The sequence below is a fragment of the Xenopus laevis genome, chromosome 7L (genome assembly GCF_017654675.1).
Source record: "Xenopus laevis strain J_2021 chromosome 7L, Xenopus_laevis_v10.1, whole genome shotgun sequence".
NCBI lineage: Eukaryota > Metazoa > Chordata > Amphibia > Anura > Pipidae > Xenopus > Xenopus laevis.
The window spans coordinates 1,859,028-1,880,943 of record NC_054383.1 but is presented as its reverse complement, the minus strand read 5'-3'; the positions used below and the strand labels follow the sequence as shown (position 1 = coordinate 1,880,943).

At 43.2% G+C, this 21,916-nt stretch overlaps 1 protein-coding gene across 2 annotated transcripts; it reads right to left on the bottom strand.

The window, feature by feature from the left end:
* Positions 1-2,853: 2,853 nt before the first annotated feature.
* Positions 2,854-21,465, bottom strand: LOC108695696. Of its 2 annotated transcripts, XM_041570104.1 has the most exons (15): positions 21,288-21,461; positions 14,680-18,892; positions 14,122-14,182; positions 13,072-13,142; positions 12,677-12,894; positions 12,320-12,480; positions 11,542-11,694; positions 11,294-11,423; positions 10,914-10,988; positions 10,556-10,645; positions 9,028-9,179; positions 8,387-8,560; positions 6,894-6,964; positions 5,737-5,841; positions 2,854-3,562 (listed from the first exon to the last, which is right to left on the bottom strand). In XM_041570104.1, the coding sequence occupies exons 2-15, from the start codon at positions 18,488-18,490 to the stop codon at positions 3,405-3,407; spliced, it is 5,430 nt and encodes a 1,809-aa protein (XP_041426038.1). In that variant the 5' UTR covers positions 18,491-18,892; positions 21,288-21,461; the 3' UTR covers positions 2,854-3,404. The 2 variants fall into 2 exon arrangements, with proteins under 2 accessions (XP_041426038.1, XP_041426037.1); XM_041570103.1 differs by lacking the exons at positions 2,854-3,562; positions 5,737-5,841 and adding an exon at positions 5,990-6,516 and having other exon boundaries at positions 21,288-21,465.
* Between the last annotated feature and the right edge of the window lie 451 nt (positions 21,466-21,916).

Below are 21,916 nucleotides of genomic sequence, written 5' to 3'. Positions count from 1 at the left end.
CCTACTTAAATCAGGGGAACAGGTTTTGCAGTGTCCTGAACTGAGAGACATAATCTCCCATATCCCTCCCCCTCTTCTTTTCCTACCTTGCACCTATTTGTCCTACAGTAAGTAGGGTTGCCACCTTTACTGAAAAAGATTACCGGCCGGTGGGGGGTTGGCACAAAAAGGGGGCGGTCCATGATGCAAAAAGGGGCAGAGCCACGTGGCATGCCTCAAAAGGGGGTGGAGCAACATTGCGGCGATGTCCAGAACACTGGAAAAAAGGTGCGCGAATTGGGGGCAGGCCAAGGGCTTTTTTTTGAAGGGTATTACAAATTACCAGCAACTGCATTGCCGCTAAATTTGTAATACCGGCCCCGGCCAGGGCAGGTGTTTTATGGGCTAGGCTGGTAAAATACAGGCCGGGTGGCAACTCTAACAGTATGTGACACTACATCACCACAATACAGTACTACACAATTCACATGCTATGCACTTTAATACTGTGTACTGTTACTGCACTTTCTCATAGTACAGTCCATTTACATTTATTTCACTGTCACCTCATATAATATCACACCTCCCAACATTTTGGAAGTAAAAAGAGGGACAAAAAAATTTTTCCCGCATGTAGCGCAGCAATTTATGAAACCACACCCCTTTCTGTGGCCACACCCCCTAATTACCATGTTCGTTTTACAAAATTTGGCAGGTTATGAAAGTTTGAAAATATTTCTCCTTATCTAAACTGTGTTTTTGTGTCTCAAAATTGTTACAAAGTATCTTATTTGCACCTGTTAGCTGTTCTGGGCTCTCTGCTAAAAGCCAATTAAGTGTTTCTTTTTCTGGCTGTTCAGTGCAGAGAAAAGAGGGACTTTCCAGTACAAATGAGGGACTGCGGGTTGAGCTGTCAAAAGAGGGACTGTCCCTCTGAAAAAGGGACGGTTGGGAGGTATGTAATATGGATATTTTATGTACTGCACTGCTGTTTTTTTTATATTTTTATACAATCTTCACTCACTGTCACTTATGTAAATAACATGGTTCATCTTGCACTACATCTGCTCTGCTGCTTTACTTCATTTAAACATTTTCTTATTTTTTTGGTAATCCTTTTGTACTTAGTTGTAGTATTTAACTAGTATGTTTAATTGCACAGTCTAAAAAGGTGGATCAGGATGCATTTCACTGCATGTTGTACCCGTATAACTATACATGTGACAAATAAAGAATCTTATTATGTGCGGGGGGGGGGCTGCTGGAAATGTGCCGGATGCATCAATACCCTCAGTCAGATTTATTCCAGGCCTGTGTGTGGGACCCTCTGGCAGATCTGATATGGGGTGAGTGTGCCACCAAGTGGCCATAAAGGGGATGTTCACCTTCCAAACACTTTTTCCAGTTGAGTTTTGTTTAGATTGTTCCCCAGAAATAACTACTATTTTTCAGTTACTTTCCATTTTTTACCATTTTTCCAAAATCTCTGGGGTCTCAGTCTGGCAGCTCAGTGATCCCGGTGCAGATTCTGAACTGTTACAATTTGATTTACATTTAGTTGATCCATTTCTCAGTAGAATCGATGGGGAATATAAGTGACATTTATTGTATAAATTCTAACAGCTGCCTTTTTAAAGTTTAGAGCAGTTTACAGAGTCGACCCCTCCCAGAGCCTCTTCAGACAAAAGAATAGAAAATATATAGAAAATAGAAAAAATCTTTATTTTAGGTGAACTGTCTGAAACCAACTGAACTGAAAAAAGTGTTTGAAGGTGAACAACAGTTTTACATTGTGGCTGGAGACAAGGTGAGATTGGGGATCATTTATCAACACTGGGCAAATTTGCCCATGGGCAGTAACCCATGGCAACCAATCAGATTGCAGCATTCATTGTTCTACTTGAAGGTGGCTTTAAAAAGCTAATCACTGATTGGTTGTTATGGGTAACTGCCCATGGGCTTATTGCCCCAGTGTTGATAAATTAGCCCCATTGTGTGTTGCATTTTCCCATCACTGAACTAGTCCATCAGCAACAACATAAAAATGAAAGCTTTTTAAAGTCATTCAAATATAATGTACTGTCGCTCTGCACTGGTAAAAGCTGTGTGTTTGCTTCAGAAATACTACTATAGTTTATATAAACAAGCTGCTGTGTAGCCATGGGGGCAGCCATTCAAGCACAGGATACACAGTAGATAACAGATAAGTACTACTATAGTTTATATAAACAAGCTGCTGTGTAGCCATGGGGGCAGCCATTCAAGCACAGGATACACAGTAGATAACAGATAAGTACTACTATAGTTTATATAAACAAGCTGCTGTGTAGCCATGGGGGCAGCCATTCAAGCACAGGATACACAGTAGATATCAGATAAGTACTACTATAGTTTATATAAACAAGCTGCTGTGTAGCCATGGGGGCAGCCATTCAAGCACAGGATACACAGTAGATATCAGATACGTACTACTATAGTTTATATAAACAATCTGCTGTGTAGCCTTGGGGGCAGCCATTCAAGCACAGGATACACAGTAGATAACAGATAAGTACTACTATAGTTTATATAAACAAGCTGCTGTGTAGCCATGGGGGCAGCCATTCAAGCACAGGATACACAGTAGACAACATAAGTACTACTATAGTTTATATAAACAAGCTGCTGTGTAGCCATGGGGCAGCCATTCAAGCACAGGATACACAGTAGACAACATAAGTACTACTATAGTTTATATAAACAAGCTGCTGTGTAGCCATGGGGGCAGCCATTCAGACCTTCTATATATTTGTGCTTCTCTTGGGGGTGCTGCTCGGTCTGTGGGGGGCAGTCATATCAAGTGAAGGTTGGTTACACTCAGAAAACAGACACACGTTGATTGTTAGTTATTTTATTAAAAATATAAATATAATTCTGCACATTTGGATGAAGAAGAGTGATTGTTGCATTGATAGGAAGGATCCGCACAGAGTATAATATGCAGAGCATTACGGGTGCAAACCAAGACTGATCAGAATTCAAAGCAATGTATGCAGTGCTCTTTGGGTTTATTTACCCTTTAATAGATGCCTTTCCAATTTATCAGAAGCGTCTATTCTTATTACGGATTTGTGAAGTGGTCCTATTGACTGACTCTGTACAATTAAAAGCAACAATGTTAATTGTCTATAAAATACTGAACGAGAGACGGAGAGGGTCCTGCTCCTGAGATCTTACAGTAATAGAGATCTCCACCATTTAGTTGTGGCCACTAGGGGGTGCTCTTCTTATGGGGGATATTTAAGCTCAGCACAATCACTAAGGCAGCTTCCAATTACACATATACAATCAACTAAGCCCTTATATTTTATTGACTATTTAAGGGAAAATAAAGGAGACAATTCCTGTTCATGAGCCCAGTATATTCCCCTGTAAGTGGTGGCTGGTCAGTTGGAAGGTGGCAGTTGCAGCTTGGCCCTGGCAGTTTGTAACCTCTGCTCTTCCTCCAGGTTCCGGAGACACGCGTTGCGACTGACGGGCTGCACATGTGACATAGGGAACCAACCAGACTGCATGTCAGAGAGACGCACACCCTGGAGCCAGCCTGAAATATAACATTGACAGGCATCATTTACACACAGTGATCAGTATGGCAGCTCCTCACTCAACAACAACTCATTCTGCCACAAGGTACAACATCAAAAAGTTTTGCTACTGGTGTAGTAACCCATAGCAACCAATCAACAGAAGCAGTGTAATAAGGGATAGGCGGTATGTGCAGGGAGTATTTTAAAGGGAAACTATCCCCTGAGCACGGCTGCTCTCTATAAACATATAATAGCTCACATGTCAAACACAGTTTCATTTAAATAAATCCTTTCCATGAAAAACATTAATTTCATAGTATGTGCCATTGGCTATTCCCATATTGAGACGCTGCCATTTTAACTACAGGTGTGGGATCTGTTATCCGGAATGCTTCAGATCTGGATAAGGGATCTTTCCGTAATTTGGATCTATTATAAAATCATATAAACATGAAATAAAGCCAATAGGTTGGTTTTGCTTCCAATAAGGATTAATTATATCTTAGTTGGGATCACGTACAAGTTACTGTTTTATTATTACACAGGAAAAGGAAATTATTTTTAAACATTTGGATTATTTGATTATAATGGAGTCTATAGGAAACCGCTGATTTCTGGATAACGGATCTCACACATGTATTAAAGTCCATCCATTTGGCTGGTAAGAGGCACTGCACTCACACACAAACCAAGGCAACAAATATATGCTAGGTTGTATCAGCCAATGAATGGACAGCTGCAGGTCTTTTACCCTATAGGGACAGTTAGAAACGGAATCTTTTCTTCCTGTCAGGTGATCAGCGACACACAGACCATCACAAAACTATGTCTCAGGGTAAAATATATGAAATATAAAACATTTTCAGGATTCATTGAGTCATTGGTCTGGCAAGGTGTTGAATTGCTAATGTGGTGCCGCTATTCAAAAGGTGATCTCAGCCTCCAAACTATAGGCCGGTAAGTCTGACGTCGGTGGTAGTTAAGTTCTTTGAAGAGGTATTAAGGGATAAGGTACTGGACTTCATTGCAACTCGTACTTTGAGTTTGTGCCAGCATGGTTTTATGTGTAATAGATCTTGCCGACTAATTTAATTTTTTATGAGAAGTTAAATAGCGACCTAGACTTTGGAATGGCAGAGGATGTGATCTACTTAGACTTTGCTAAAGCATTTGATACAGTGCCACACAAAAGGTTACTGGTTAAATTAAAGGGATACTGTCATGGGAAAAATGAATTAGTTAATAGTGCTGCTCGAGCAGAATTCTGCACTGAAATCCATTTCTCAAAAGAGCAGATTTTTTTATATTCAATTTTGAAATCTGACATGGGGCTAGACATATTGTCAATTTCCCAGCTGCCCCTGGTCATGTGACTTGTGCTCTGATAAACTTCAGTCACTCTTTACTGCTGTTCTGCAAGTTGGAGTGATATCACCCCCCTCCCTTTCCCCCCAGGAGCCTAAAACAGAACAATGGGAAGGTAACCAGATAGCAGCTCCCTAACACAAGATAACAGCTGCCTGGTAGATCTAAGAACAACACTCAATAGTAAAATCCAGGTCCCATTGAGACACATTCAGTTACATTGAGAAGGAAAAACAGCAGCCTGCCAGAAAGCATTTCTCTCCTAAAGTGCAGGCACAAGTCACATGACTGCGGGCAGCTGGGAAACTGACAAAATGTCTAGCCCCATGTCAGATTTCAAAATTGAATATAAAAAAATCTGTTTGCTCTTTTGAGAAATGGATTTCAGTGCAGAATTCTGCTGGAGCAGCTCTATTAACTGATGTGTTTTGAAAAAAAACATGTTTTCCCATGACAGGATCCCTTTAAGGAATGTTGGCCTGGAACATAGTATTTGTACCTGGATAGAGAACTGGCTAAAAGATAGACTACAAAGAGTGGTGGTAAATGGAACATTTTCTAATTGGACCAGTGTTGTTAGTGGAGTACCGCAGGGCTCTGTACTAGGTCCCTTGCTTTTCAACTTGTTTATTAATGACCTGGAGGTGGCCATTGAAAGTACTGTTTCTATTTTTCTGATGATACTAAATTGTGCAGAATGTATTTGTTGGTTACATTTTTGTAGCAAGCAGAGAGTTACCCTTTAAGCAATGTATGACAGTAGAGAGGAGGGGCAGCCTATGCCTAGTTGTACAATGGTCTCTAAGTGCAAAAACACACAACTTACCATCTTCACTGCGTTGTTTCACAAAAATGATATCAGCTTTCTCCAGCGACAGCTCGTCATTTTCTCTGGCTTTGTACGATTTCAAGCACAGCATCTGTGAGAGGCCTGACACAAGAGAAAAGTGATGCATCTGTGAGATGTGTAATATGGGGGGCATATGAATGCATCTGTGAGATGTGATGATTCTGTGAGACCCAATATAACGGAACGGTGATGCATCTGTGAGATGTGTGATACAGGGAATAGTAATGCATCTGTGAGACCCAATTTAGGGGAACATTGATGCATCTGTGAGATGCCTGATACAGGAGAACAGTGATGCATCTGTGAGATGTGATATAGGGGAATAGTTATGCATCTGTGAGATGTGATGCATCTGTGAGATGCCTGATACAGGAGAACAGTGATGCATCTGTGAGATGTGTGATATAGGGGAATAGTAATGTATCTGTGAGATGTGATGCATCTGTAAATATAAGGGAACAGTGGTGCATCTGTGAGAGGCCTGATACAGGAGAATGGTGATGCATCTGTGAGATGTGTGATATAGAGGAATAGTAATGCATCTGTGAGGTGTGATGATTCTGTGAGACCCAATATAACGGAACGGTGATGCATCTGTGAGATGTGTGATACAGGGAATAGTAATGCATCTGTGAGACCCAATATAAGGGAACAGTGATGCATCTGTGAGATGTGTGATATAGGTGAATAGTAATGCATCTGTGAGATGTGATGCATCTGTAAATATAAGGGAACAGTGATGCATCTGTGAGAGGCCTGATACAGGAGAATGGTGATGCATCTGAGATGTGTGATGTAGGGGGAATAGTAATGCATGTGTGAGATGTGATGCATCTGTGAGAGACCCAATATAAGGGAACAGTGATGCATCTGTGAGAAGCCTGAGCCATGAGAACAGTGATGTATCTGTGAGATGTGTGATATAGGGGAATAGTAATGCATCTGTGAGAGGTCTGAAACAGGGGGAACAGCAATGCATATGTGAGAGGGCAGATAGAAGAGAGCAGTGATGCATCTGAGAAGAGCCAGACACAAGGAAAGGGATCCATTCTGCTAAGGCATTTTAGAGAATTGTAGTGTCAATAAAATAAGTATCAGCCCAGAGGTTCAGTGACCGGGGAAGAGTTTCTCACCATGATATTTAAAGAGGTCCGGCTCTTCCTTGGGAGGGGATAGAGCTGAGATCCATCTGAGTTTCTGACTCCTGAAGAAGGAACACAATTCAGTAAGGGGGTGCTCGTGTCGTAACCCAGAAAAATAACATGAAGTTCATCTTTACTCACTGGTTTAGTTCAGCAGCTTCAGGCCGCAGGGAGTTGGGCGGCAGGTAGTTATAGTAATGTGTATATTCTGTATGCCATGGTCACCTCTCGTTATTGCACTTTACTTAAAGGGGTAGCTCACCTTTAACTTTTAGAATGTTACACTTAGCAGCTTTTCAGTTGGTCTTCATGTTTTATTTGTAATAGTTTTTGAACTATTTGCCTTTATCTTCTGTCTCTGTCCAGTTTCAAATAGGGGTCACTGACCCCTGCAGCTAAAGAATGCTACAATTTTATAGTTTTTTTTTAAAGATTTTTAGTAATTATCATCTGCACTGTACTAAAATTTAATTTAAAGGTAAACTAGCCCTATAACTCTGTTGGCCAATAAAATGTCACTAGAGCACAGAAATTAATTTCTTTATTTTCCTGTGGTTATCACAGTACTGCCAGTGTTGACTTTGACTTCAAACAAACAGCACAATTAAAAATAAATTATAAATCTCTCAAGCTCTTCTATACTGATTCTCATACTGTACTGTCTAAGAGAATCAATATGGCACCTCCCTCCTCCCATATGTATAAATACAAATATACAGAGAAGGAATGTTCTGGGCACACAATAAGCTATACCCTCATACTGTACTGTCTAAGGGAATCAATATGGCACCTCCTCCTCCCATATGTATAAATACAAATATACAGAGAAGGAATGTTCTGGGCACACAATAAGCTATACCCTCATACTGTACTGTCTAAGGGAATCAATATGGCACCTCCTCCTCCCATATGTATAAATACAAATATACAGAGAAGGAATGTTCTGGGCACACAATAAGCTATACCCTCATACTGTACTGTCTAAGGGAATCAATATGGCACCTCCTCCCATATGTATAAATACAAATATACAGAGACGGAATGTTCTGGGCACACAATAAGCTATAACCTCATACTGTACTGTCTAAGGGAATCAATATGGCACCTCCTCCTCCCATATGTATAAATACAAATATACAGAGAAGGAATGTTCTGGGCACACAATAAGCTATACCCTCATACTGTACTGTCTAAGGGAATCAATATGGCACCTCCTCCTCCCATATGTATAAATACAAATATACAGAGAAGGAATGTTCTGGGCACACAATAAGCTATACCCTCATACTGTACTGTCTAAGGGAATCAATATGGCACCTCCTCCCATATGTATAAATACAAATATACAGAGAAGGAATGTTCTGGGCACACAATAAGCTATACCCTCATACTGTACTGTCTAAGGGAATCAATATGGCACCTCCTCCTCCCATATGTATAAATACAAATATACAACAGGGAGTAAATAGGCTGCTGGTACTTACTGTGTGTCTGTGCGGAAGAAATATTCAGCCCTTCTCCCATCTGGACTCCCAGCAGCATTTTCTGCCAGAGAGATGCAGAAAATATTCTTTTGGTTCCCATGAATTCTCTTCTCACATCGTTCCACCCGTACGTCGGCCGCGTGCGCGTAATCAAACACCAGGAAGCGCCCGCCCCTGCGCACATGATCATTGGTTATTACAGACCCCAAATACACGAACCAGAAGCACTTAATGTTCTCCAAAATTTTACTTTTTATACACAAATATTTAATAGACAAAACCATGAATAAAGAAAAAGTTGTTAGGCCAAGAATTAAGATTATCGATTGTGCACCTCCTCGCTTTGCCTCCGCTCATGAGCCCAAGTAAGAGAAGGGCCAGAATTATGGGCAGGCAGAAGAACTAGGTGCTAAGAGCCCCCCACTATTGTCCAGCCACTTGCTAGGGAATCAGGGATCCTAGAAACCAGTTGTCCTTTATAATCCTACACTGGGGTAGTTAAAGTTAAAGTTGACCAACTGCAACTTGTTTTAGAATATCATTGCCTGGTTCGTGTTAAAAGTTCATCGTAAGATAAATTCCTAATGGAAGACAAAGCCTGAAAATGCTTAAAGTGGCGGTCACACTCATGTGAGACTCACTCTCTGGTCCGAGACAGCAGCAGACAGTCATTGAAGAGATGTAAGTAGACGGCCCGTGTGATCTTCAGTTTGAAGCTGATAGAGTTCATTTCAAGTGCCGAGACCTCACTGTGTTTAATTAGCCGGCGAGACTGGGAGATGAGGGGGAATATCTGGGGGAGACAAAATGGGAATCATTCCCAGTGGTTCTTTAGAACTTTCCCAATCTCTGCTCCAACTTATCCACCATCACCACTGTCACTTTATCACCCAGGCCAACCCTAAGGAACATATCCAAAATACCATCATTTATCACCCAAGATGCTGCCAAAATTCTTATTCACTCTCTCATCATATCGCGTCTAGACTACTGTAACTCTCTTTTAATTGGCCTCCCCCTCCAGAGACTGTCAGCTCTCCAGTCCATAATGAACACTGCTGCGAGGCTCATACACCTCAGCAACCGCTCCTCCTCTGCCTCGCCATTCTGTCAATCCCTGCACTGGCTTCCGTTACCTTTCAGAATCAAATTCAAATTAATGACCCTGACATTCAAAGCACTTCATAACTCTGCCCCACCCTACATCTCTGAACTCATCTCTATATACTCACCCACTCGCTTACTACGCTCCTCTACTGACCTGCTACTCAACTCTTCTCTCATTACCTCCTCACATGCTCACATTCAAGACTTTGCAAGGGCTGCACCCCTCCTCTGGAACGCTCTCCCACGCTCTGTCCCACTTTCTCCCAACCTTTCTGCTTTCAAAAAATCTCTGAAAACGCACTTCTTTCGAGAAGCCTCCCCTCACTCTGCTTAACTACCAAACGCAACACCACATACAGTACCACATTTCTCACCCACATAATTCGATCTTGCCCACTCCCACACCTTGTGTATTACTCCCTTCCCTTTAGACTGTAAGCTCTTTCTGCATAGGGCCTGCCTCACCTTTTGTACAGGTATTGATTGTGATGTATGTAACTCCATATGTTCTATGCATATAATTCATGTGATTTAGTTGTATAATCACATGTACTTTTCAGTGCTACACAATATGTTGGCGCTATATAAATACATGTTAATAATAATAATAAATAACCCACTAAATCAGCCATCCGAACTCCCCACCCCTTTACATCACAGATGTGCCCCCTTTCAGCCATGCTTCATATAGTGTGATTACACACAGGCCTGAATTTCAGGCTAGGGTGCCCCTAGACCACTGGGTCCTAGCACCCTTGGGGAGTGTATTTCATGTAGCGCGTATAAATATGTCTACTTTCTACAGTTTTGTCTTGCTTTATGGTAAGGATTCTTGATATACCCTCAGGATTGATTGGGTAGTCTCCTATAGACTTGCTGTCAGACCCACAGGAGGTTTCCCTGTCATCTGGTCTACTATCCCAAAAGTGACATCACTATGATATCACTAGGTGATGACACTACCAGGGCTGCCTAGAATGGGAAGTGAAAATGGGGATAACTATTTTCTGCCCAAAATCCAACTACTTTGCCTGCAGGTGCCTGGGGCCATTAGGATCTCACCTTGCATTCAAACTGGATCTTCTGGTTCAGAAGGATCAGCTCTTCTGTGTCCTTCATCCGCTGAACACTCTCATTGCAGTCTCTGATCAGCTGTCAGTGTGGTTGGAGGAATGGAAAGCGAAAATAAACATCAACCTCTGTTACAAACTGCTCAGGACATGTGTATGGTTCTTAGGATTAGTATCTACACGACACTTTATTGCTCAATGAAAGCAAATCTAATTCTAAGCAGCTAATATCCATTCATGAATGTCAGGATAAACAGGAAGAGGGATATTGATACAAATCACCATCCTATGGACTTGCTTTCTTGTAGGCAGGGTCCAGCCAAACACATGGCATTCTAAGTGTTTCTTACCTTCTCCACCGCGTTATGAGCTTGCGTTGCTTGCAGTTCATCAACGGATCCTGGGGCAGAACGTTTCAAGATGTTCTGGAGAAAATAATATCCAGCACTGGATTTCTAAGGTTGCTTTCCACAAGCTATAGCCCTCAAGCCCACTAAACCAACATTGCGACCCATGCATTTAAGAAGTGCATGATCAAATAAAATACACAAAAATATAAAATCTTCTACCAATAAAATTCTATTTTGGCATTATAAGAAAGCCACCACCGACAGAATGTTTTATGGCACAAAATCAATAGGTTTTCTAACTTCAAAGCAACCCCTACCCAACTAATAGTTTTGGAAAACAACCTAGGAGCAAGTATAGTTGCGTGCAACAAGTTAATCACCTGGAGCAGCAGCCGGAGACGAATGATTCTCTGGAACGGAAGGATCAGAAAGGATTTGAGCCCAAGTCTCTGGCACATGGGATCACTCTCCAGCCTCGACAGAACTAGCTGGAAACGTGGGTTGTTGTTCCTGATTCAGGGAAACAAATTTACAGTCACACCTTTACGTACCAACACAGAAATTCAACTCAAAATCTCAGTGGTCAACTAAAAACAGTGGACTCTGAGAGCCCAATGTGCCTCCTTACAGAAGCCTTTGGAAGGTCCTCTCCTGGTAGGATTGGTTGGTGACATAAGGCAGGTAGACTCTTCGGAAGTTCGGCTCATGGTCGATTACTGTTTTGCATACTTGGAAGTTGTACTTGTTTCTCTGGAATTCGTCCTCCAGATCGAACAGGAACCTGCGTGGAGACAAGACGAGACAAGACTTGAGATCCTCTAACCCAAACCCTAGCAAAAGGACCCTCTAACCCAAACCCTTTTTAGATGGCACTCATTCTAACCCTAACAAGGTGCCAGTCATTCTAACTATAAGAAGATTGCAGTTATCCTGGAACTAGATGCTACCCATTCGAACCATTAGAAGATAACATCTATTATAACAGCCTGCGTGGAGACAAGACGAGACAAGACTTGACATCCTCTAACCCTAACCCAAACCCTAGCAAAAGGACACTCATCCAAACCCTTTTTAGATGGCACTCATTCTAACCCTAACAAGGTGCCAATCATTCTAACTATAAGAAGATTGCAGTTATCCTTGGACTAGATGCTACCCATTCCAACCATTAGAAGATAACATCTATTATAACAACACGAACCTTGAGAAGAAGCCATCAAGTGCTACTCAGTTATAATGTATCAGTAGCCAAAGACATCCTCTACCCAACACATAAACCTTAGCTGCATAGGTTGCATTTTAACGACCTTTTGTTCTGCATAAAAGTTGCATGTAACTGCCTGGCAGAACAGTAGCAGTGATGGCTTTTTGGGCAGAAGAGATGTACAGTATCTCTACAAACTCACTCAGAACTGGCATCTCGCACTTCAGACAGCCGGGAGAAAAGCCACTGCCGATCTTGGGCAGTCAGAACTTCCTGCAGGTCCGGGTTGTACTGAAAGTGATCCACCGCTATATTCAGGCTGCGCAGGTAGAGGGCCTCTGACATGATCAGCTCAAACTTGGCCTGGAGGAGAGAACGGGAAGGCAGTAGACACTTAAATGAATCAGTAAAGGCAAAACATCCCAGATAAACTATTAGTCACATGCCCCCACCTTCTTATCCATCATATGTATGCCATAGGCTTTAATTGAATTACCTAAAACAAACAACCTCAATAGGAAAACCATCACACATGGACTACTTATTTTGGGATGTCTACCTCCTGTAGTTTCTGCTCGTCGCGTGACATTGAGAGGAACCCCACACTGCCACGTATCTCAGGAATGTCCTGCCACAGGGAGTCAGCGGAGGACATGGAAAGGCGCTGCAGGTAGGAGTCTTGGGATTCCCTCCGACGTAGTCTGGGTGACTCGGGTGTCTGGTTTTTGATGGCCTGATTAAGAGCTTCATCGCTGTATTCCTGATACAGGACTCTGGCTGAGGAGTCAAGGAGGGAGATATTTATCCTATCAGAGAGCTTATCCTAGGGTAAGTATGGCGCCCTAGTGCTTCTAGCAAGAACAAGTTGGAGGTTATGGCTAATCATATTCAATAACCATATCTGATTGGATACTTGTTTTAAGCTAATTTCCAAGGAAGATCATTGGCACTTACATGCACCATAGAATTTAGAATTGCGCCGCAACCTTTGTGACAGCTCTGGGGTCTTATCGTGATGTTTCTCCCTGGAATAAAAGGTTGACATGGAAAGAATAATTGAGTGCGAGTCATAAAGACATACTGAGGCAGAGCCCCTCCTCTTACATCAGTATTGTACCTAGTGTGGGAAGAAAGGTGGGACATTCATTGAATTCCACTGAATCTGGTAAAGATGACTTCATGGATTTGCAGTTTCTTCGTCTGAACTATAAATGTGCCATTGCCCTGTATTCCTGGGGCCTTAATTGCTAATATTCTGACTTTAGATTAAAGCCATTGGTGTGTGTTCATGGTGGTCTCATGTTCTCTTTATAGGGTTCAATGTGTGAGAACCTCCCCTGGTAAGTAATCATATACATGAAGATCTGCTCAGATATTTATCAGATTTGGCCAGCAGTAGGACCTTATTATGCAGACACATTTAGAACATGTCAGTTGTACTAAGTAGATGGAAGATAATTTCCCTAGGTGGAGATCTCTGACTGGCTCATCATTTTTGTTTATGTTCTCTTGAGCCTCACACTATAATCACAGATTGTGATCCAGAAGGCTCTAGTCTAGGTTAACAACCCCAAACTACTAAACTGGGGAAAAGAGACGGGAGCGCTCCAACCCCCGCCGTATGTTTAATTCAATATATTGGAAGCCTTTTCTTTTTAGCGGTTATTTTTACGTTCTTAGAAACCTGCTCACCGCTATTCTAAAATGGTTCGGGTGCACTTGCCCCGAACCCTCTGCTTTTAACTTTCCAATGCAGTAAATTGTGGGTCACTCACCGCTCCTGTTCGGTGGCCCGGGTGCTGCGCCCCGAACCCTCAGCATGGGGGGGACATCAAGACTTGGAAATCGGCAGTTTGGCACGCACTCAACAGGACTCCAGACAGCGGTAAAATATCACTTTACTTTATTACACAAATATCTATCGTCCTAACGCGTTTCGTGTGTTACCACACGTAATCATAGGCATCAAAATCCCCAAACTGCCAGTGTCCATGGTGAACTTACCGTAGGACGACAGAGTCCGACCTTCTAGAAGGGCTTTCTTTTTTGATTGGTTCTTCTTCATCTGAAGTGATAAAAGACATTGGTAGTTATATGAAATTATTGTGTGCTCTTCAAGTGCAACATAACAAAACAACTCAATAAGCCACCAGAAGTGCAAATACCCTGAGGCACAAATGCCTCCAACTGCAATAGACAATGCAACATGAACTCTGGAATGAGATACGGTTACTAATAAATTTGGAATCAATTTATATTGGATACTGGTGAGGCTCTACATGTGGATCAGGTGCCACTGCCCTTAGTAAGTGTCTTCTAGGACACAAAAAATTACCTATTTAAACAACTTACACATAACTGAACCTAATAGAGTAAATGACCCCAATCATCAACTCAGCTACTAAGTAGCTACACTGTGGCACAACAATGGGTCATGGCACAGTGAATTTAGCACATTTGCTTAGAAAGCACAGTATTGTGCCTTTACACAGTATGTCCCGTATAATATCCATGTGATAAACCCTTTTTAATCCTTTTGTCCCACCACCAACAGCAACTTACCAGCAAGGTTCTCTTGGCCTGAATTGTCATCTGATTGTTCATTCTCAAATATGGCCTGTGACTCGGGTCGGAATGAAAGTATAGACTGAGGTGAGCCAGGTCTCAGGATGTTAATGGCAGAGAAGGTTGGTATTGTAGATTGGCCACTCTTGCCAGAGTCCCTTGTAGGTTCTTGTTCATCCACTGGAGGAGGAATGAAAACACTGCGCCTTTTCTTTACATTGCCTGTCCCTTGATATGTACCTTTCTTGTATCTGATTGTGGATCGTCTTATCAGAAAACTCTCTCGTTGCTCATTTGTTTTGTAAACTCTCGCAGGGTCCTCCGAATACCGTATCTGGCGGGGAGCGACCCACACAGGATTTTGTGGCCTTAAGGGTCTTTTAGGAACAGGAGAATGATGAGACGCTCCAAAATTCATCCCAGGCTGATTGCCTGGAAGGTCCATACATGTGTTCCCTTCAGAATTATCCAGCCCTTCACTGTAAAACCCCAAGTGTTCTGGACTTCCAGACAAATTCAGGATGGGATTTGAAATCTGAATGGGGTAGAAGTTGGTCTTTTTGTTTTGTGCATTCCTCTCATCTGAGGCAATAATATTATCCCTTTCCTGCCCTACATGTGGACTATAGGCAGAGAGAATTACAGTTTCTCTAGTGATTTCTGGGGAACATTCCTCTTTGTCCTCTGGAGGGGTGAGACTCACTAGAGGGATGAGACTCGCTATTCTGGTCTTTTGGAGAGAACCTTCATCATAGGGTTCAGACTGCATGATGCTACATTCTGCTGTCCCTAAGGATTCAGTAGTACTCCACTGCCTAGTCATTCCCTGTGTTTCATTTTCCATAGCAGTCCCCGTATCAGTGATGGAGTCTGTCTCACCCTTATCCATGGCTTGCTCTGAGAGGTATCGCCCAGTGTTTTGGGAATCAGATCCTTCTGTCTTCTCTAAAGATATTTCCACAGATCCAGCTGCCTCTTGTAAAATTCCCAGCGCTGAAGGAGTCTCTTTTACTGCATTGCAGCCTACCCCTTGTGAACCTTCAACAATGTCATAGTTACCATCCTTATTGGGGTCTGTGCTACATAGAACAGATCTTGTAAGGACAGCTGGACACAAACCCTTCTCCTCCTGATATTGGTCATTATACTGATGAGCTTTGTCCCCAAGTTGAGGCATCTCATTTTGTTCATACCCTTCTGGCTCTGTTTGGTCAGAGTAGGTGGGGCTGAAAACATCTGAGCATAAACTTTGGCTTCTCTGTGTTTCAAAGGGCTGGAAATCAAAAGTACTACTGGGTTCTCCATAGATATGGTCTAGATTGATGACCCCCCTCATCGGATCTTGTAATTCACAACTGAGGCTTAATTCAACAGGAATATGACAATGGGTTTCATGGTCAACAGCTTCCATCATGGCTTGTGGAGAGTCAGAGATTCCATCAACTGGCTGTTGAGCCTCACTCTCTTCCTCTTCAGTAACTGTAATTTCTTGGGTCAAATGCACTTTTTCAGCACTTTTATGATCCAAACTTTGCTTGGTAACATCACCAAACTGACAAGTTATTTCCTGTTCCATTAAGCCTTGTCCTTGGACTCCTGTATCTGTCTCCAATAAGCCTTGTCCCTGGACCTCTGTATCTGTCTCCAATAAGCCTTGTCCTTGGACCCCTGTATCTGTTCCCAATAAGCCTTGTCCTTGGACCCCTGTATCTGTCTCCATTAAGCCTTGTACTTGGACCCCTGTATCTGTCTTCAATAAGCCTTGTCCCTTGACCCCTGTATCTATCTCCAATAAGCCTTGTCCCTGGACCCCTGTATCTGTCTCTAATAAGCCTTGTCCCTTGACCCCTGTATCTATCTCCAATAAGCCTTGTCCCTGGACCCCTGTATCTGTCTCTAATAAGCCTTGCCCTTGTACCTCTGCATCTGTCCATATTAAGCCTTGTCCTTGGACCCCTTTATCTGTCTCCAATAAGCCTTGTCCTTGGACCCCTGTATCGGTCTCCAATAAGCCTTGTCCTTGGATTCCTGTATCTGTCTCCGTTAAACCTTGTCCTTGGACCCCTGTATCTGTCTCCATTAAGCCTTGTCCTTGGACCCCTGTGTCTGTCTCTAATAAACCTTGTACTTGGACCACTGTATCTGTCTCAATTAAGCCTTGTCCTTGGACCCCTGTATCTGTCTCAATTAAGCCTTGTCCTTGGACCCCTGTATCTGTCTCAATTAAGCCTTGTCCTTGGACCCCTGTATCGGTCTCCAATAAGCCTTGTCCTTGGATTCCTGTATCTGTCTCTAATAAGCCTTGTCCTTGTACCCCTGTATCTGTCTCCGTTAAACCTTGTCCTTGGACCCCTGTATCTGTCTCAATTAAGCCTTGTCCTTGGACCCCTGTATCTGTCTCAATTAAGCCTTGTCCTTGGACCCCTGTATCTGTCTCCAGTAAACCCTGTCCTTGGACCCTTGTATCTGTTCCCAACAGATTGCACAGACCTCTCTCTATAACAATTCCATCTTCTTGGCTTTCCTCAGGAATTTCTTCTTGCTCTAGTTTCTCCATTTCACTCTCTTGCCTTTCTGTTGTTTTACTTGGTGCCATTATTTCTGCACTTGTGTCCTTCCTCTCCTCTAACAAGTCCCATTGTTCTCCTATTTTGACTGCTGTCCCCTCAGTCTCCTGTTGTCTCTCCTCAGGTTGAGTAACACTTCCTTCAGTACCTGTCTCTGTTGTCCCATCCCTAATGGTTTCCAACACATTGTCCTCATTATTCATGGCCAGTGTCCCCCCAGTCTCACCAGTTTCACTCTCGTTGACTGAGGTTCTTTTGTCAACAACAGTCTCTCCCTCCCTAATAGTGTCTGTCACTTCATGACTTGTTAGGCTGGCAGTTTGGATTCCATGAGAAATTGTGTTTAGGTCTTCACTGTCTTCTACTTCTCTCTCCCTCATAATCTCCCTGACCTCTCTAATAACCCAATCGACAGTCTCTTCATTCTGCACTAATACTGGTCTGTCTATGCTGTCATCACTCGCAGTTTCCCATTCTTCACTGTCTTCGCTCAATGTCTCTCTTCTACTCTGATTGGCAGTTTCTTCTGTGTCTCTCTCTCTGTCCATTTTCTGTGCTATGAGTGGATGTATGTCGTGTGTGTCTGTAGTTCCTTCCTCTCTGTCTGTCTCCCATTGCTCAGTCGCTGTTTGCCACTGCTCATTTTCACTCTCGTATTGCTCATACTTGACTGTGGTGTTTCCATGCTCTGTGACTGGCTTCATTCTGTTTTGTGTCTGTCTCTTTTTGCTTATCATCTGCCTCCCCCTGCTCTTTGGATGTCTTTGCCTGCTCTGCAGCAGTCTCTTCATGCTCTGTGGCTGTCTCTTCCTCCCCAGAGTCTGTCTCTCCATGCTCTGTGGTTGTTTCTCCCTGCTCTGTAGATGTCTCCCTATGCAAGCTGGCTGCCTCTTCCTGCCCAATGGATGTCTCTCCTCTCTCTCCTCTCTCAGTGGCTGTTTCCTTGTTCTCTGTGGCAATTTCCCTCTGCTCAGTGACTGCTTCTCCGTTCCCAGTAGGTGCCCTTTCCTGCACAGTGGCTGCATCTCCTTGCTCTGTGACTGTCTCTCCCTGCTCTGTAGCTGTCCCTCCAAGTTCTCCTGCAGTCTCACCCAACCCTGTGACTGAATCACCCCGCTCGGTGACTGTCTCAGCCTGCCAAGTGCCTTTCTCTCTAGGCTCAGTGGCTGCTTCTTCCTGCTTGGTGGTGGACTCTCCCTGCCATTTTGATGTCTCTCCTTGTTCAGTGACTGTCTCTTCATAATATGTAGTGATCTCCCTCTGCTCGATGACTGTCTCGGCCTGCCCCATGACAGTTTTCCTCTGCTCAGTGATCGTCTCTCTCTTCTTGGAAGCCAAGCAGTCCGTGGAAACTGATGTTATTGGGCTATTGTCATGTGACCTTTGACCCGTGTCTCCATTATTGCTGGTAGCCATGTTGCTCTCTGAGCCAGAATTTCCAGTTTCCCCAGTTAATGTTATTGGCCGTTCACTCCCCTGCTCTCTCCTGTCACAAAGATCATTCGTGGGCTCCTTCTCCTTCTCGGTGGGTATTGCCTCTGTGCCATCACTTGGTGCCTCCTCTTCATCTGCCCCATTCCCCTCTGTGCCCCGATGATCCCCTTGTTTCCCCTTGATGTCTGTCTCCATCATGGACTCATCTCCTGCAACAGCCAAAAGCCCAAAGTTACTAGAGAAACTCAAATACCCTGAAATGTTGACATGTAAAGCAGCAGTGGCTGTAGAACTTTTGGGGCCAAACTCTACACTTCTGTGTTACATGTGACTGAACTACACACACATCTTATATAAATCAATAGACATGGGGCACGGAGTAGATCCACTTCTCTCAGCCGGAAAACAAGATGCAGACTGAGAGCAGCAGAGCTCACACTCCATCTGCCCTTGTCCTAAAGAGAAGAGATGTGAACGGGGTTGTTCCTCTTCCAACACTTTTTCCAGTTCAGTTGGTTTCAGACAGTTCACCAGACTTTTTTCCAATGACTTTCCATTTACTATATGTAAAGTTTCATAATTTACCTTCTTATGTATTTTGAAGCTGCTGTGGGAGGGGGGTCACCGACCCTGTAACTAATCCATGAGCTGATCCATGTGTTTGTCCCTGCAGAATCCCTGAGTTTCATTAAAGGCAGCTGTTAGAATTACAATAATTCCCCATAGATCCTACTGAGAAATGGATCAACTAATGGATTAGCCAATTGGAATCTGCACCGTCCTAAGTAGACACAGGATTTAATCCTTAATAATGACCATTGGGGGATTCCCCTGAACTAAGTGACAGGCTGCATGGGACAGAATAGGCCCCTCATGCCATTGGTCTAAGATCAGGCCTAGCACTAAACACTGGGGCAGTTACTATGGAAACACTCAGCCTTCCCCTTATTATACTCAGTGCAGAATGAATTGCAGAATATTTAGCACTGATTGGTGCATTTGGGGGGCTGAACATGGCACTTCCCAGTGAGCTTTAATGGCCAAATGGGATTATTAATTAGCTTTAATTAAAGGGGTGGTTCACTTTTAAATTAACTTTTAGTATGTTATAGAATGGCCAATTATAAGCAACTTTTCAATTGGCCTTCATCATTTTTCGTTCATAGTCTTTTAATTTTTTACGCGCTTCTGAATGGTTTCAGCTTTGAAATGTAGGTCACTGACCCCCTCTAAATCTAAAAACAACAACCTGCTCTGTTAGGCTACAAATGTATTTGTTGCCAGGGTAATTTGGACCCTAGCAACCAGATGGCTGAGCTGCGGAATAAAAAGCTCAATAACTCAAAAACCACAAATAATAAAAAATGAAAACCAATTGAAAATTGTCTCAGAATATAGAGTTCATTTAAAGGCAAACAACCCCTTTAAAGGGGTTTAGTTCACCTTTAAGTTAACTTTTAGTATGTTATAGAGTGGTCTATTCTAAGCAACTTTTCAAATGTGCTTCATTATTTATTTTTATAGTTTTTTTTAATTATGTGCCTTCTTCTGACTCCAGTTTTCAAATGGGGGTCACTGACCCCATCTAAAAAAACAAATGCTCTGTAAGGCTACAAATGTATTGTTATTGCTACTTTTTATTCCTCATCTTTCTAATCAGGCCTCTCCTATTCATATTCAAATTAGTGCATGGTTGCTAGGGAAATTTGGACCTTAGCAACAAGATGGCTGAAACTGCAACCTGGAGAGCTGCTGAATAAAAAGCTAAATAACTCAAAAACCTCAAATAATAAAAACCAATTATAAATTGTCTCAGAATATCACTCTCTTCATCATACTAACAGTTAGTTTAAAGGGGAACAACCCATTTAATAAACTCCGCCATAACCAGACACACATTAAATCAATATTTCAGTTAGATGCAGGCTGCACTGATTGTTATGCAGCCCTGCAGACTCTCTCTATACAGACCACTCATTCTCTGGCCAGTTGTATGAGGAAGTGACCCCATGCCTCTCTATGTGCCCAGCCCTGTGTCCTACTGGCATTTGTTTAATTCTGTCTGGCAGAGCTGGGGTTAATCAGCTGTCGTCTGGGTTTTAATTAGGATCTAAGGAAGGCCCAGAAAGGGGAGTGGCCAGAACAATCGCCCACCCAGAGATGACAGTTATAGAAGGTATAGCTGGAGGCGGCTCTGCTGAGTCATGTAGGTGTAAGGGAAGGAGCGCCCCCCAGGGATGGACCATTTAATATCCATTTAATATCCATTTAATGTGCTTCTCCTACACCTCTAACTGGCTGGCACTGCATGCTGGGAGTTGTAGTTTAGCAGCAGGATCCCTGCCTTACAAAACAACAGAGGTTAAAGCAGAATCACTAGTGTTACAGGGGCCACCCAACTAATTGTGTTATAGAGAGAGACTAGAGCACAGGCCAGAGAGAGGGTCAATAGAGCGCAGCAATTCCTTTCTGCCTGACATTTAGTGCAGGAGTTTACTGGCTGTTTGTAAAGGAAGAAAAACAAAGACATCTGAGCTTCACACTGTGAGAAACTCCGCTGGGGGTGGCACTAAGGGGGCTGGGGAGAGGGAAAGAGTCTGTTACCTGTCTGCTGGAGAGATCTGGGAACCACAGGAGCTCACATTCCTTTCCTCAACAAAGGGTCAAGGTGCAGGGGTCAGATGTTAGATCCACAAACTCACAAGGAGGGACAGTACTTCCTGGAATGGATCAGCCCAGGTGAGACTTGCAGCACGTCAGGTAGGCAGGGGGGTGGGGCAGGTGAGACACGCCCACTGAGACGTCACCTGAGGAGGGTGCAGGGCGGGTGCAGGAGTCAGACAGGAAAACCACAGGCTCAAACAGTGACGTGTGACCCAGGGAATGTATAGAGCAGTGCCGAGTATTACTCACCTGTACTGACTCTATCTGTAACCTTGTTATGAGCTTAGGGGGCCCAGTCTGAACGTCAGTTAGGGGGAGATTTGGGGTGAGTGCTTATTTGTACCCTGGGTACCCCTGGAACTATAGCAGGGTGACACCCCAATGTTTCTATATATGTGTAACCTTGTTATGAGCTAAGGGGGCCCAGTCTGAAGGTCAGTTAGGGGGAGATTTGGGGTGAGTGTTTATTTGTACCCTGGGTACCCCTGGAACTATAGCAGGGTGACACCCCAATGTTTCTATATATCTGTAACCTTGTTATGAGCTAAGGGGGCCCAGTCTGAAGGTCA